We start from the raw sequence: 18,168 nt of genomic DNA on the forward strand, positions 1-18,168 counted from the left end.
GATTAAAAGTGAAATCAGTGGTTAATGAGACAGTGTTTTCAGTTTAGAACTTGTTCCAATATATAAATGTATGAAAATATGGGTTTATAAATGTTTAGTTAATCTATCATTGGATTAAACCCAAAATCTATTTGTGTAATCTAATTTGTAGAAATTGTTAATTAATACTGTCAGGAGAATTTCATATATATTGTATTTTAACCTTCTATGGATTTGAGTTTCACTTTATTTTTGCTGTTTTTCTGAAAACTCTAGTATTGTAATAATATTTTATCTATTCATAGCCTATTGGTGCTTTAAATCCAAAGAGAGCAGTCTTTTATGCAGAGCGCTATGAAACTTGGGAAGATGATCAGAGTCCACCGTACCACTACAATACACATTATTCTACAGCTTCTTGTACATTATCTTGGCTTATTCGAATTGTAAGTATTTTATAGTCTCTTCATTCCAATCTTTGCTTAAGGCTAGCTCTTACAAGTCTGTTGGTTATGCCATCAATACAGATTTATTATCATGCCAAAACTTGTTATTGATTTTTCTCGATAGCTGGCCCAGTGCTATGGAATTCATTGCCAGATGTTATTAATTTAGAAAGAAAAATCTCAAGTTATACATAGGATGAAGGTAGAGGCGCATTTCATCTAACATGCCTTTTGCTGAAATTAACTTTACCATCTCAGGTCGAAGAATTGATTTTTTGTTATTAATGTTGCAGGTTTTAAAGCAATTTTATTGTTTTGTTGTAGATTTGTGTTCCATTTAAGTCATTCTGATTTACATTTTTCTTTTTTACATTATTTATGTTTCAGTGTTTTGTTAAATTTAATTGATGTATTTTTATTATTTCATATATTAAATTGTAACCCACTTAGAACTGTAGGTGATCAGGGTAGAAAATATTTTGTACAACCAACTTTTGTCTGCACAGTGAAAAAAGTGAAAACAGGAATCTGAGCAATGTGATTTACCACTTATAATTATTGGGGCTTGAAAGGATTCATTTTAAATCTATCATTTCATTCTGTGGAACTGTTAAGAAGTCATTTTTTCTCCTATGGATCATTTTATTATTTTGTAGTTGGACAGTATTAACTATAGAACCATTCCTTTTTACCTCATAGCTTTGCAAGCTGTCAAGTAGCTTAAGCACTGATACCAATAGCCAGGATACATATCTTACATGATATATGTAAAGCCCATAGAATAGATCTTCATTTCATTTATTCATTCACTATACCACTACAAAACTGATTCACAGGACTAAAAACATAAAAAAGGAAAGGAAGGAACTCCAATTTGTAGATAGTAAAGAGAATTCATTCATAACAAAAAAGAGAGACATGCCTACAGGGAGATAGGTGAGTGCCAGATGTCAATCCTAAGAGGGAAGGCCTGCTCAAAAAAGCCAAGTTTTCAATAGGCCCTTGGAAGGGAGCTGCAAAAAAGAAAGCTCAATTACATGTTGATTCAAATTGTGCTGATCATGGACTGGGCAGGACCATCCTATAGTTTTTTAAAGATTTAAGAACTTGGGCAGGGGAATAAGGTATAGTGAGGGATGACAAGTAATCCGGAGAATCCTGTTTTGAAGGCTTTGAATCCAAATAGAAGCACTTTATAGTGAATTTGATAGGCTGTTTTAATAGAGGTGTGACATGAATATTTGAACGTGAGTGAGTCAGGCAATGAACAACTGTGTTTTGAAATGTTTACATTCTTTTGAGTTGCTTGCACTGAGAATAATTATTGCACAGTACAATAATTGATCTGTGTTGCCAGACGTACTAAGAGCAATGAGTGAAAAGATGTTTTATTGAAAAATGGACAAATGGTGTGAAGCTCTCTTAGTATGAAAAATCCAGTCTTAAAAAGAGCTGAAATATGCAAGGTAAATATCTGCTTGAAGTTCAATAAGACTCCCAGATAACGGAACTGAGTAACAGGGATTATCCCAGGACAAGAAGGCAGCATATTATCACATGTGGGTGACATCATCCACAGAGCCTGGTATGGACAATCCTAAAGTGTAGTATCACTTTAACTCCTGAGAAGTACTGTGCATGCTTGAATCCCTTCCTGCCCAACGTTGGCTCACAGGAGCATCAGTTCTTAGTTTTCCGCAGAGCTAGAAGACGTGTGTCATTGGAGTCTTTCCAATTGTGCTATTTTTTCTAACTTTCGTGCCTTCCTGGATATATTTTTCTACTTTGTTTCTTCATTTCTTTTATTTTCATTTGTAGTAGTTTATTTCTTGGTTTGTTCAGGAGTTTTCCTCAAAATTATTTATTTCCTGTTTTTTAGGCTTTTGGTCTTCCCTCAAGTCAATTTTCTTTTTCGGTCACTAATATACTTGACCCTCTGAAAAAAATTGAGTTTTTCAATCTTGCATTGGCCATTTTTTTCTTTGATGTCCAAGCCTTCAAGAGATGTTCTTGGTGCAACAGGGCCAAATCAGCCACTGATCCACACAACTGGTGTCTTCAGTGCCTTGGTCCTGACCACTAAGTTAACTCTTGTCCTTGCTGCTCAAAGTTACAAAAACGCACTTTGGAGGCTCGATGTCTACAGCAAGAAAAACTTTTTCGGTCCAATGTGGATAAAGCTGTGATGACGTTGACACCGCCAATGATAAATCTTTCAACATCAGCTTCCTTGGTACTGGCTCCAGCTGGTAAAAAGGCTAAGAAGCGTTCCCATACTTCTTCTCGCCATATGTTGCTGGCATCTCCAGCATCGAGTAAGTGAATGCATGCCAAACGATGGTGTCGGCAATCTTGTTCACCATCTAGGCAGGTGGTGTCCTCTCTGAGGCGTGCCTCTCATTGAGGTACCAATGCCTCGACACCCTGCAGTGCCAGCGTTAGCATCTAAGTTCCAATGATACACATGTAACTTACAATATTCTGTGTTACATGTATTAATGTACACTTTGCCCAGATGCTACCCATGTATATGTCAATTTGCAAACTTAGTGGTATGAAAAGATATATCACTTAGCAAAATAGCAGTTACATTCATCACTCACTATAAAATGTGTTGTCAGGTCTTTTATGTTTTAAAATCTAGTTAATGAGAATACATTTGATTTCACAGTCTATTTTGTGAAATTATTTGAGTTACTTTATAAATCAATCTGCTGTAGATCTGATGGAGAACTATGATTATATTTAAATCATTCTACATTCTTAGAAATATGTGAAATAAAAATGTATTTTGAGATAAATTCTTAGAATTCAATTTTTTGTTATATTTTGTAATACAGAATGCTGCAACTTGCACACTGTTTATGTTGTTGCAGACTAAGAAAATCACATAAACATAATTTGTTTTTGTTTGGCTTTAGGAACCTTTTACAACATTCTTGCTTAATGCAAATGGTGGGAAATTTGATCATCCAGATCGAACCTTCTCTGCAGTGGCAAGATCTTGGAGAAATAGCCAAAGAGATACCTCAGATGTTAAAGTAAGTTTGAATGATTCAATGCAATTTTCAATGCAATTTTCAAATTAATAAGAGACTGGCTATCTCCAAGAATGACAATCTTACATTAAAATCTAATATTAATATCAAAACATAAAAACATAGTAAATCTGCATATAATATAACATAACATAAACTTTTATTTATATACTGCTATACACCGTGAAGTTTGATGCAGTTAACTGAAGAGATCATACATAAGAGGTAAGTATGCAATTACAAGTAACATAGGAATACAAATAACAAAGAACCATGGTAAGGTCGGAGTCGGGAACAAAGGAAGTAGGAAATACAAGAACTCAAGGGTTGGGCAGAGGTAAGGTCTCAGTATGGGTTTAGTAATAGAGACCGAGAGGGAGGGTGAGGAGAGGGGGCGAGTAGAGACCTTTGTTAGAGTGGAAAAGAAAGGTATATCTTACATACAAATAGGTTTTTTAACTTTTACAAAATTATCTCTTAGTATGAATGAGATATCTTGCAAACAAATAGGTCTTCAGGCCTTTACAGAAACTGTCATAGGAGGGGAAGTTCTTAATTGTATTGGAAAAGAGTTCTGCCATTTTGTCACTTTATGGAAATCTTAACCTCAGATGATTGCTAATAAATTTATAGTTCTTAACAAATGGTAGTTCTACTAAATTTATCATATAGTCCAGGATTTCTCCATGGATGATTAAGAAAATCAATGTACATAATTTTAAAATGGGTCAAAGAGAAGTAGGGCTGAAGAAATGTATCCACTGGAACCTTTTATTTAAATCCTGTAGATATACAACTGACTCAAAACGGCCAGTGTTTTTGCACCTACATGGTACCTTCTTCAGGAATCTACAATCAAACAAATGTAATAAACATAAATATATTAAAAAAAAATAATAATAAATACATATAACAAGGGATATGGATACATTCCCAAACACAAATGTATTCAGATATTGTCCAATGAATCCAGAATAACCATAGGTTAAGGAGCATCACCAAGGTTCCTGAACAACATCTGTGCCCATAGGAGAAAAAAAAATACAGGTAGACCTGTTGGCTTTTCTGGGTCAGCCCTACTGACCCAATTCTGGCATGCAAGTTTAGGGCATCGATCTGATGCCTGGTTTTAATATTAATGACCTCATTTGCATGCCAGAATTAGAGAATGTAGGACCACATGGAAAATCATACAGTAAGCCGTTTTGCGCATCAGGTCAGCAAATACAATCGGTCACTAAACCAGGCAAACCGGTTTAGCGACAGTTGTTAATGCATCTAGCCTTCTGTTCCTCCAAATGTAACTATTTCCAAATTTGGTCACATCACTCTGTTGACCTTTCCAGTGTTGTATTCTAGTAACTAAAGGGTCCTTTTACTAAGGCGTGCTAGCCGATTTAGCGCACACTAAATGCTAACGTGTCCATATAATATAATGGGCGTCTAATATTTAGCGCATGCTAAATTGGCTAGTGTGCCTTAGTAAAAGGACCCCTAAGTAAATGTAACTAGTTATAGTACTTAAGTAAAAGCTATGATACTTTTACTTGTAAAGTAGTACAGGAAACATTTGTTACTTTTGCTTTTATGAAAGAAATAATTTCACAAATTTTTGCAACTTTTACTCAGTTGCATCTGATGCTTGCAGTTAAAAGTGAAAGGAGAAGCAAGACATAAATGAGAATTCCGCAGTAAAACAAATGAAACAGAAAAATCTGGAATCTTGCCTTGCAACAGTGGATCATCTAATCTTAAATTTTTGCTGTTTAGAGAGCAGTGCAATTGCTTGTGTTTGTTGAACTGGTCTCCAGCCAAACAGAATAGTGATGAGTTGAGTCGCTTTGAAGTGGAGATGAAGCTGAAGCTAGTTGCAATTTTTGGTAAACAGAAATATGTATCTGCCATAACAGACTGCTGTTCATTCCATGGAAAATTGTACATTGGGATGACTGTCCACTGGTTTTTTTTGTTTGTTTTTTTTAATCTTTATTCATTTTCAAATTGAACAAGTGCACAAAAATACATAAGAACATAAGAACTGCCATCTCCGGATCAGACCCATGGTCCATCGAGTCCGGCGATCCGCACACGCGGAGGCCCAGTCAGGTATACACCTGATATAGTTTTAGTCACCCATATCCCTCTATGCCTCTCGTAAGGAGATGTGCATCTAATTTGCCTTTGAATCCTAGCACAGTGGATTCCTTAATAACCTCCTTTGGGAGAGCATTCCAGGCGTCTACCACTCGCTGTGTAAAGCAGAACTTCCTGGCATTTGTCCTGGACTTGTCCCCCCTTAGCTTCAAACCATGTCCTCTTGTCCGTGTCGCGTTGGACAATGTAAATAATTTATTTTCCTGCTCTATTTTATCGATGCCTTTCAGCATTTTGAACGTCTCGATCATGTCCCCTCGCAGCCTCCTCTTCTCAAGGGAGAACAGTCCCAGTTTCTTGAGTCGTTCCTCATATTCCAAGTTCTCCATACCTCTTATTAGCTTCATTATACATTAGCTATACATTATACAAGTAATTCCAATATAGCACTATATCTAACACATAAAAATCTAGTAATGTAATAACCCCCACCCACCCAACCACCCACCCTTCATCTCATTTTCAACCGAAATAGAAATATACACGTGTTATATAACATATTATAACATATCCTATAAAATTATTCCCAACTCCCCCCTCCCCCCTTGAGTATGCTAAATACAACTAAGAAAGAAAAGAAAAGAATTAATGACTATTCATCACAATATTTTGCCAATGGCCCCCATATCTTTACAAAGTTATTATATGTCCCTTTTTGTACTGCTGTTGCTCTTTCTATCTTAAAAATATGGCATAATGAATTCCACCAGAATGTGTAATTAAGATTCTTGTAATTTTTCCAATTATTGGTAATATGTTGAATGGCAACCCCTGTCATGACTAATAAAAGTTTGTTGTTATGTGATGATATTTGACTCTTCTTTCTCATAGCCATACTGAATAAAACAGTATCATAGGAAAGCGCAACATGATTTTCCAATAATGACTGTCCACTGGGTTGATAGAGTCTTCAGAGAGGCGATTTGATTGTCTGGCCTTAAGACTAAAGAGTTCTCACAAATTTGGCATTCATGCATCAGCTCTCAAATGTATTCAGAATCTCCCATCAGATGAAAAAATGTTAAAACAACTATAGGCAATGATTCCAACTTTGTGAAAAACATCTCTGTAATTGGACAGCTTGACAATAATAATGAAGATGAAGATGCAAGTGATAAGACAGTACTACTAATGCAGATGATAATGACTAAGGTGATAACAAAGCACTCTTTTCTGTAAGGAGCTCAAGTGTTTTAGAGATTCCCTTGATCAATACTTGCAGACCCAGTCAGAAGACAACAGTAATATTACAGCCTGGCCTGATTTGAAGGAACTTTATATCAAACTCAAAACTCCACTTTCTGCCAGTACAGTTGTTGAACATCTTTTAGCTGTATTGGATTAATGATTCACAAGTGCACTCGCATGAGTGACAGTCATTTTCAAAAGCAATGTGGATTGAATTGTAGAGCAATATAATTGTTGGGATAAATATGTTGACAGTAGTTGCATCCATTGTAGTTGTGATACTTTTACTTTTTGCTCAAAAAGTATTATATTAGACAATAATTTTTCTACTTTTACTTAAGTAAATATTTTAATGTGTACTTTCACTTTGACTTAAGTATTCAAACACTTATTTTTACTTTTTCTTAAGTACTTTGACCAATACTGCATCTTTCCACTATTAGGAGTTTATTTAGCAGACAAGGTTCTTCTTTATGGAATTCTATTCTATGTGATCTTCGTCTGGAACTTTTGCTGCCTGTTTTTAAAACTATGCTTAAAACATATGTGTTCCAGAAGGCAATTGGCATGGGGAAGGGCTGCTGGACCATGGGGATGGGGAGGAAAAAAAAGAAAGATATGTTAGACCTCTGGGGGGGGGGAGGGAAGGACAGAGATATCAGACCATGGTAGGGAGGAGGGAAGTTGTGAAGAGGAGATACAAGACCACAAGAAGGGAGAAAGGGAAGGAGAAAAATGTTGGACTACTGGAGGGGGGAGCTAAGGAGAGAAAGAGAGACCAGGGAAGGGAAGGAGGAGAGAGAGAGAAAGGAAGAAGGAAAGGAAGAAGAGGAGAGAGATACCAGACTACTGAAGGGGAAAGATAAGGAGAGAGATGTCAAACTACTGGAGGGGGGAGGGAAGGAAAGAGAGAAGACAGACCATGGAAGGGAAGAAGGAGAGAGAGATTCTAGACTAAGGAGAGAGGGGAAAGAGGGCAGAAAGATGCCAGACCGCAAAGGGGGAGGAGGGAAGGGAAGCATGGGAGAGAGATGCCAGACTGGGAAGGAGAGGAGAAAGATGTCAGATCACCAGAAGGGGAGATGCTGTACAGTGATGGAAAGGAAGGGAATAATGAGGGATGGGATGATGCACAGGGAGGGGAGAGGAAAAGAAGAGAGATGAAAAAATAATGTTTAAGAAAAGATGGGAATAGGGAAGAAGAAAGAGGGAGGAGATGGTACACATGGATGAAGGGGAGGGGAAAGAGTAGGGGTACCATATAGCTCCAGAAAAAAGAGGACAGATTGAGACATCCGGGATTTACATCCATTGAAAGCAGTGGAAGTAAGCTGGACAGATCGAGAAATCTGGTTTTTACTTCCACTGAAAGTAATGGAAGTAAAACAATCCATCGTCTTTTTTCTGGAGCCATATGGTAACCCTAAGAAAGGCAGAGAGAGGGAAAAGATTGTACACACAGATAGATGGAAAGGGGCAGACAGGGAAAAATAGATATAGATTTGAGAAGGAAGCAGAGAAATTGAAATTGAATATTAAAAGTTAAAAAAATAGATGTAGTAGGGCAGAAAGTGAAGGAGAGAAAAACAGCAAATGGATAAGAAGGCCCTGGAAATACAGACACAGACAGAACGAAGCACAACCAGAGACTGGGAAAAGATGATTAGAAAACTAAAATTACCAGACAACAAAGATAGGAAAAATGATTTTATTTTTAGTGATTGAAATACATCAGTTTTGAGATTTACATCTTTGGTTTATATTTTACACTGTTCAGGAATAATTGCATTTGTTTCTATTTCTCTGGTGTTGTACTACTGCAGAGTCTGACATCTTAGGGTTTTGTTTGTATATATTCGGACTTTGGTTTGTAGCTGTCTATTTACATAGGTTTTATCTGTGTTCTGCATCTGTGATGAAGGCCAGGTTCTTCTGATAGGAATGAATGTTATTATTGGTTTCATGGCCCAAAGTAGGAACATATTTATTGGCTCTCTCTTACCCCTTTTTGGACCCAAAACAGCCCTTGCTTAAAAATTAGCAAAGTCCACTGCACTAAATTGTTCAAAGTTGTTAAAACACATGCAGACTAAAAAATTGCAGGCAGACCTTAGGAAATTAGAAGACTGGGCATCCAAATGGCAAATTTAATTTAATGTGGACAAATGCAAAGTGATGTACATTGGGAAGAATAACCCCAATCATAGTTACCAGATGCTAGGGTCCACGATGGGGATCAGCGCCGAAGAAAAAGATCTGGGTGTCATTGTAGACAGTAAGCTGAAACCTTCCATCCAATGTGCAGAATCGGCCAAAAAGCAAACAAGATGCTAGAAATTATAAGAAAAGGGATTGGGCGTTGGGTGTCCAATCCCAGCATGCTTTGCAATTAGCATATGACATTTCATCTGGGAGGGGAGGGCTGGGGTGCAGTGTCAAGGTGCTCTGGTACCTGTCCAGAGGCCAGTTGCAGTTAGGGGCAGGCCTAAGCAGTGTCATAGGCCAGCTACTGTGAGGGAAGCGGGCCTGAAGTTGGCGTCAAGCATGTCACCCCGGGCAACATCGGAAGAAGGAGGAGAGAAGAATGAGGGAGAAGTCAAGTACCATCGTTGTATCCTGTTGGGATCAAGGATCATGGACCGCTGCTGTCTGGTTGCTTATTGGTAATCTTAGCCTAGCTTGATGGTTTTTCAATCTTTTTCAGCAGCTCTTCCTTTGCCTTCTTCCATCTCCCCCCTTCCATGGATCCACCAGCTTTCCCTCCCCCCCCATGGTTTCATATGCCCCTCCTCTCTTTCCTCACCCAAGGACTAACACTTCTCCTGTCTCCCTCCCCAACGTATATCCAGCACCATTCCCTTTGCCTTCCTCCATCTTCTTCCTGTTTGTTCAGTACTTCTCCCTTCCCTCCCCCATGAGTTCATCCTGTCCCATGAAAGTCTAGCACCACTTCCTTGTTCTTCCTGAGCACCCTGGTTTACAAAAACCTCTTTTCCTGCCAGGTGCTGACAACAGTAACAGACTGCTGGGACCGACCTGGATCCTTCGCCCTGCCACATCCACCCATGAGTAAACAGGAAGTTAGATCAGAGGGAAGGATCCGGGTCAGTCCCAGCAGTCTGTTAGTTACCACTACCGACATCTGGCAGAAAAACAGGTTTTTGTTGACCAGGGTGCTAAGGAAGAACCAAGGACATGATACTAGACTTGTGGAGAAAGGGATGGAATCATGGGAGAGGGTGCAGACTCATGGGAGAGAGGGTGGGGAGGTGCTGGACTCATGGGAGACGTATTGGACTTGCATTGAAGGGAAGAGAACCACATCGGCTGAGAACAGCTGCCCTAGCATAATTTACAGTATAGGCCAGTGATGTCACAGGTGCTGGCATTTGGAGCCTTGGGCCAGTGTCTCACCTGGTCCATAGGTTGAGCTGGTCCTGGGTACATGGTTGGAGAGGATGGGTCCTCTCAGTCAGTCTTAAAGAAGATCCTTCTGATGCTTGAGCTATTGTCATAGTAGTTGCTACTGCTCCCACAGTTACATAGAAACATAGAAACATAGAAGATGACGGCAGAAAAGGGCCACAGCCCATCAAGTCTGCCCACTCCAACAACCCTACCCCCTTGAATTTACCCCCCTAGAGATCCCACATGTGTATCCCATTTCCTTTTAAAATCCTTCACGCTGCTGGCCTGAATCACCTGAGGTGGAAGTTCATTCCAACGATCGACCACCCTTTCGGTGAAGAAGAACTTCCTGGTGTCGCCATGAAATTTCCCACCCCTGATTTTCAGCGGATGGCCTCTTGTGGCAGAGGGGCCTTTAAAAAAGAAGATATCTTCCACCTCAATACGGCCGGTGATATATTTAAACGTCTCTATCATGTCTCCTCTCTCTCTACGTTCTTCAAGTGAATATAGCTGCAATTTATTCAGCCTTTCTTCATAAGGGAGGTCTTTGAGTCCCGAGACCATTTTGGTGGCCATTCTTTGAACTGACTCAACTCTCAGCACATCCTTTTGGTAATGTGGCCTCCAGAATTGTACACAATACTCCAGATGAGGCCTCACCATGGATCTGTACAATGGCATTATAACTTCGGGCTTCCGGCTGATAAAACTTCTTCGGATGCAACCCATCATTTGTCTTGCCTTTGATGAAGCCTTCTCCACTTGATTGGCAGTCTTCATGTCTTCGCTAATGATCACCCCCAAATCACGTTCCGCCTTGGTCCTAACTAAGGTTTCACCATTTAGTGTGTAAGTTTTGCATGGATTCCTGCTGCCGAGGTGCATAACCTTACATTTTCTAGCATTGAAGTTTAGCTGCCAAGTCGAGGACCAATGTTCCAATAGAAGTAGGTCCTGCGTCATACTGTCTGGTAAAGTGTTCTCACTTACTATGTTGCATAGTTTGGCGTCATCGGCGAATAATGTGATTTTACCCTGAAGCCCCTGAGTCAGATCTTCCACAAATATGTTGAAGAGGATCGGGCCCAAGACCGAGCCCTGAGGCACTCCACTGATCACCTCCGACGTTTTTGAAGGGGCACCATTTACCACCACTCTCTGAAGTCTACTGTTTAGCCAATCACCGACCCATGTAGTTGGTGCATGACCTTACATTTTCTAGCATTGAAGTTTAGCTGCCAAGTCGAGGACCAATGTTCCAATAGAAATAGGTCCTGCGTCATACTGTCTGGTAAAGTGTTCGTAGGGTAGTTAACGTCTCTCCCAGTCCCATTGATTTCATCTTGTTCAATAGTCTGCGGTGCGGAACGCTATCAAAAGCTTTACTAAAGTCCAAGTAAACGACGTCCAGGGACTCACCCACATCCAGTTTCCTTGTTATCCAGTCAAAGAAACTAATCAGATTGGATTGGCAGGACCTGCCTCTGGTAAATCCATGTTGGCGGGGATCCCGTAGATTCTTCTCGTCTAGGATTGTATCTAATTTATGCTTAATTAGTGTTTCCATGAGTTTACTCACTATGGATGTGAGACTCACCGGTCTGTAATTCTCAGCCTCTGTCCTGCAGCCCTTTTTGTGGAGTGGGATTACATTGGCTGTTTTCCAGTCCAAGGGGACTTTTCCCGCCTTCAAGGAAAGATTGAAGAGCACAGACAATGGCTCTGCCAGGACATCACACAGCTCTCTAAGCACCCTGGGGTGTAGATTGTCCGGTCCCATGGCTTTGTTCACTTTGAGTCTTGATAGCTCGCAGTAGACGCTGCGTGTAAACTCGAAATTCCAGAACGGGTCATCTGAGCTATGCCTTGCTTGCAACTGTGGACCGGACCCTGGCGCCTCGCAGGTAAAGACTGAGCAGAAGTATTCGTTTAGTAGTTCGGCTTTATCGGAATCTGATTCTGCATAAGTCCCGTCTGCTTTCCTAAGGCGTACTATCCCATTTGTGTTTCTTTTCCTATCACTGATGTACCTGAAGAAGGATTTATCCCTTTTCTTAATGTCCTTTGCTAGATTCTCTTCTATCTGAAGCTTGGCCTCTCTGACTGCCGTTTTGACAGCTTTGGACTTGGCCAGATAGTCTTCTTTTACTGCTCCTCTTCCTGAATGTTTGTAGGAAACAAATGCTTTTTTCTTTTTCTTAACGAGGTCCGAGATTTCTGTAGTGAACCACTGGGGTCTGTTATTCCTCCGTCGTTTGCTTGTTGTTTTTATATAGCGATTTATTGCTTCATGTAGGGTAGATTTCAGGTTTGCCCACATAGCCTCTACATTATTGGTTTCGGCTGGTCTTGCAGTGCCCGATGGACGAAGTCTCCCATGCGTTTGAAGTCAGTGCCACGAAAATTTAGGACCTTTGTTGTTGTGGTCGATCTGGAGAAACCCTTCCGAAGGTTGAACCAAACCATGTTATGGTCGCTGGAGGCCAGCGTATCACCTACCGAAACTTCTGATACGCTGTCTCCATTGGTGAGTACCAGGTCTAGTAACGCCTGGTCCCTAGTGGGCTCCAATACCAATTGTTTGAGCTGTGCACCCTTTATGGAGGTTAACAACCTTCTACTGCCGCTAGTTTGTGTGGTAAGTGCATTCCAATCTGTATCGGGCATATTAAAATCCCCTAACAGTACTGTGTCCCCACGCAAGGTGATGTTTTCAATGTCTTCGATTAATTCCATATCCTTGTCTACCTGTTGTCTTGGAGGTCTGTAAATCACACCAAGATACAGGCATTTTTCATTTCCTCTAGCCAGGTTCACCCAGAGGGATTCCCCGGTATACTTGACATCTGTGATTATGGTAGTTTTGATGTCTTCTCTAGTGTATAGAGCTACCCCTCCTCCTAACTTGCCCTCCCTGTCTCGACGGAGTAAGTTGTAACCTGGTATAACCATATCCCACCCGTGTGAGTCAGTGAACCAAGTTTCGGATATCGCCACTACGTCTAGGTCGGCGTTCATTATTTCCGTCTCTAAATCTAGAATTTTATTGCCCAAACTGTGTGCATTGACGTACATAGCTCTCCATACCTTATGTTTGCTAAGTCCCTGTACAGAGTTTCCCGCCTGAGTTAGTGTGACCCCTGATGTATTGTTTACAGTGTGTGCACTTACCTCAGACTCAGAGTGGCGACTCACCTCCTCAGGATAGTTACTTACTGCTCCAGAGAATGAACGGATACCCTCCCCCAACTTACCTAGTTTAAAGCCCTTCGAAGTAGGCGGGCTAGTCGACGTCCGAAGACGTTCTTACCTCTTCTGGTCAGGTGGAGTCCGTCTGGTCCCTGAAGTCCCTGCAGTGCCTCTCCATGGTCCAGAAATCCAAAGTTCATCTCCCTGCACCATCCATGTAGCCACTCGTTAGTCCTCTGGATACGCTCCTCCCGGGCTCTACCCTTACCTCTTACCGGGAGGATTGATGAGAAGACCACCTGCGCTCCCAACTGCCTCAGCTTCTCACCCAGGGCTCCAAAGTCTTTGGGTATGGTCTCCGGGGTGTTCCTGGCAGTGTCATTCGTCCCAACGTGGATGAGAAGCATGGGGAAGTGCTTATGCTTATTCATAAGGCAAGATAGAATTAGGATAAAAGTAACAACCCCCTTAATCACCCTCTGAGATGAGCGAGAATCCTCCCACTACCTGCTTCAATATTGTGTTTTTTCAATTCCTTGCTGTCTTGCAGAGCTTGACTTTGCCTCACTATTGAAAATGTGATAGTCAAACAGCACCAGCCACTGGCAGTAGGTTGAGGAATCCTGCTCAGCTTAGAGAGAACAGTGATGCCAGATACTTGTCCTGACTGTACCAATGAAGATCTTCCATGCACACAAGCAGCCTACTGTTTCTCATTGATACCATACTGGGTAGTCTCAATGGTCCCCAGCTTATTCTGTTTTTGGATGTGTTTCCCAATAGAAGGAATATTGATGCTATGGGACATGTTGCAGTATTTGGATTGTTTGTTTTTAACAGGCAAGAATGTGTTTTTATCAAAGCTTATTTAATATTTCCCTGGCATACATTACCATTACATTACATAAAACCAATATAATATTGAGAGCTGATTGTGTACAAAGATTATTGTAGCTATTGCAAACAATTAATGTTTCTTTGATGTTCAGTGGTTAAGGTGTTTTGCTCCAGTGAAAATATCTGCTTTAATTTAGATCAAATGATCATGAGATAGGAAAAAATCCAATAAACCAAGCTTTCCTGCTGTTAACTTAATATTTGGCCTACTCCATAAAACACAGCAGGAATTGGATTTGACCTTAAAGTGTCATATTGTTATAGCTCACCCAGCACTAGGTTTGCATTGCCTGGGGCAATTAATAAAGCATTAATGACAAGACATGTTTAAAATATAGGCTTTTTGCTACAGCATTGGCTTTTACTTGACTGTGCCTGGGGATATTATGCAGCCATACACAGTTGATTAAACCAGCATACACACAATATATAGAAACAGCTGAAGAGTAGAGCCATTATTTTAAGTTTTTATTGCTTAACTGTTGTTAAATACAAGGATCATTTGTGTGTGTGTGTGTGGGTATATATATTAGACTTCGTTCAAATTATTTTTTATATATTTTAACATAAATAGATTTTTTTCTTTTTTTTTTTTTTTTTCATACACCGTATATTTTTAAATCCTTTGTGAGGCCAACATTTTGGCCAGTCACAAGCCTCAATGTATGCTAACTTATTTAACAATGCCCAGTACAAATGCTTGTCTAACAGTGACTATTTCTCTTCTTTTCCTCAAACCCCCCCACACACACACACACACATGTCCCCACTTAGCCCCCTCCTCCTACTTATCCTTATTCTACTCTTCTTCTTTCTACACATTCACACCCACATTGACTCCCCAACTTTCCCCTTCTGTTGTGCAAAACTCAGCCGCATGACTTATCTACTGTCAACCTGGCTACACTCGCCTTATCCCTCACCTCAGATCACTCCACTGGCTCCCTATCCACCTCCGCATATAGTTTGAACTCCTATTACCGTATTTTCGCGGATATAACGCGCACCCGTGTAAAACGCGCACACGGGTATAGCGCGCAGAAATCACGATGATATGCACAAAAACTTTTGTATACCGCGCTCACGGGTATACCGCGCATGATGCCCGACGCTCCTTTCGCCCGCCCTGACTTTCCGTGCGCTGTCCCGACTCTCCGTTCACCCCCCCTGACTTCCGTGCACTGCCCTGACTTTCCGTGCGCTGTCCCGACTCTCCGTTCACCCCCCCTTACTTCCGTGCACTGCCCTGACTTTCCGTGCGCTGTCCCGACTCTCCGTTCACCCCCCCTGACTTTCCGTGCACTGTCCCCCCTTGAAGTCCTGTCCCCCCTTGAAGGTCTGTCCCCATCCTGAAAGCCTGATGCCCCCCCCCCCGACGTCCGATACATCCCCCCCCCCCCCGGCAGGACCACTCGCACCCTCACCCCGAAGGACCGCCGACTCCCCAACAATATCGGGCCAGGAGGGAGCCCAAACCCTCCTGGCACGGCGACCCCCTAACCCCACCCCGCACTACATTACGGGCAGGAGGGATCCCAGGCCCTCCTGCCCTCGACGCAAACCCCCTCCCCCCAACGACCGCCCCCCCCCCAAGAACCTCCGCCCGTCCCCCAGCCGACCCGCGACCCCCCTGGCCGACCCCCACGACACCCCCACCCGCCTTCCCCATACCTTTGTGTAGTTGGGCCAGAAGGGAGCCCAAACCCTCCTGGCCACGGCGACCCCCTAACCCCACCCCGCACTACATTACGGGCAGGAGGGATCCCAGGCCCTCCTGCCCTCGACGCAAACCCCCCCCCCCCCCCAACGACCGCCCCCCCCAAGACCCTCCGACCGCCCCCCCAGCCGACCCGCGACCCCCCTGGCCGACCCCCACGACCCCCCCACCCCCCTTCCCCGTACCTTTGGTAGTTGGCCGGACAGACGGGAGCCAAACCCGCCTGTCCGGCAGGCAGCCAACGAAGGAATGAGGCCGGATTGGCCCATCCGTCCTAAAGCTCCGCCTACTGGTGGGGCCTAAGGCGCGTGGGCCAATCAGAATAGGCCCTGGAGCCTTAGGTCCCACCTGGGGGCGCGGCCTGGGGCACATGGGCCCAACCCGACCATGTGTCTCAGGCCGCGCCCCCAGGTGGGACCTAAGGCTCCAGGGCCTATTCTGATTGGCCCACGCGCCTTAGGCCCCACCAGTAGGCGGAGCTTTAGGACGGATGGGCCAATCCGGCCTCATTCCTTCGTTGGCTGCCTGCCGGACAGGCGGGTTTGGCTCCCGTCTGTCCGGCCAACTACCAAAGGTACGGGGAAGGGGGGTGGGGGGGTCGTGGGGGTCGGCTGGGGGGGCGATCGGAGGTTCTTGGGGGGGGCGGGCGTTGGGGGGGGGGGGGGGTTTGCGTCGAGGGCAGGGGGGCCTGGGATCCCTCCTGCCCGTAATGTAGTGCGGGGTGGGGTTAGGGGGTCGCCGTGGCCAGGAGGGTTTGGGCTCCCTTCTGGCCCGATATTGTCGGGAAGTCGGCGGTCCTTCGGGGTGGGGGTGCGAGTGGTCCTGCCGGGGGGGATGTATCGGACGTCGGGGAGTCGGCCGGGCAAGAGGGCTTGGGCTCCCTCTTGCTCCGATCATGGATGCGGGTGCGGGTGGGAGCGCGTGCGAGCGGTCGTTCGGGGTGGGGGTGCGAGCGGTCCTGCTGAGGGGGTGAATCGGGCGTCGGGCGGGGTGGGAACTATGTTTAAAAACTTTTGTATACCGCGCTCAGCCATATAACGCGCGAGGGGTATGCGCGGTAGGTAAAAACGCGTATAACGCGCGCGTTATATCCGCGAAAATACGGTACTAACTTACAAGTGTGTTCATGCTGCAGCCCCTCAGTATCTCTCCTCTCTTATCTCTCTTTGTACAACTCTGTACCCTTCTCCTCCATTGCCATTCTAGACTTCATTCCTAAACTACCTGAGTTTGTCCATCACGCCCCTTCTCTTATTTAAAAGCAGTCTGAAAACTCACCTTTTTGATTAAACCTTCAATCCATAATGTTATTCCCCTCTACCCACTGCTCACCACCCTGCCTGACAGATTAACCATCCCCCCTTTTTGTCTGTTTACATTATAAGCTTTTTTGAACAGGGACTTTTTCCTTTGAGACTCTGTACAGCACTGCGTATGTCTGGTAGCACTCTAGAAATAATTAATAGTAGCAGTAGTGCTACATTTGTCTAATCCACTTTGAATCTTGCTTCTCTTATCTGCTGCCTGTGTTCTTACCATAAAGTAGTGCTGCACTTCAGCATATCCCTCTATTACCCTGCAGCTCCCCAGAATTAACATTCAGCCAGTCGAGTAATACTATCTTCTGCATAGACCCGTCCCACTGTGTAAATATGTGAAAATGGTTGTATCCACTGGGCCATGATGCATTTCCAAGTCTGCACAAAGAGTTTCAATCCTTTCCTGCCCTTCATTTTTCTTTGCATATATCCTAGTAACAGTATTGCTTCCTTTACTAATATCATCTACCCCATATATGTCTCAAGAACCCCACTAATCTCATTCCAAAAAGCTTGTAGTGTAGATCACAGCAGAAAATTGAAACAAGTTCTCTGTCAAACTTGACACAAGTTCTAAAGTTGGAAAGTCTCATTTTAAACATCTTTACGATGTCTACGAGTATAAACAGTGGTGAATTATCTTGAATTGGATCTCCCATGGTATCATATCATATGTTTCCTCATGTACTATCTGAAAGAATCTCTTCAGTTCTTGCTCTGTTACGTCTTGGTCTCTTTCTGCCAATACTATGCCATCTACCTCAGTGACTTTGCGGCCTGGCATGTACCTCTACTTTAGACATACCCTTTGTTAATTATGTTCCCCCTCT

General features: G+C 43.0%; 1 protein-coding gene across 1 annotated transcript in view; it reads left to right on the plus strand.

Annotated features, from left to right (window-relative positions):
- NBEA (neurobeachin) overlaps positions 1 to 18,168 on the plus strand; it is an 812,633-nt gene that overhangs the window by 692,798 nt on the left and 101,667 nt on the right. Inside the window, 2 exon segments of the mRNA XM_033948014.1 lie at positions 285 to 425; positions 3,347 to 3,466. Of these exon segments, the coding sequence (XP_033803905.1) occupies positions 285 to 425; positions 3,347 to 3,466 (261 nt within the window).

Source organism: Geotrypetes seraphini, chromosome 6 (assembly GCF_902459505.1).
Source record: "Geotrypetes seraphini chromosome 6, aGeoSer1.1, whole genome shotgun sequence".
NCBI classification, from domain to species: domain Eukaryota; kingdom Metazoa; phylum Chordata; class Amphibia; order Gymnophiona; family Dermophiidae; genus Geotrypetes; species Geotrypetes seraphini.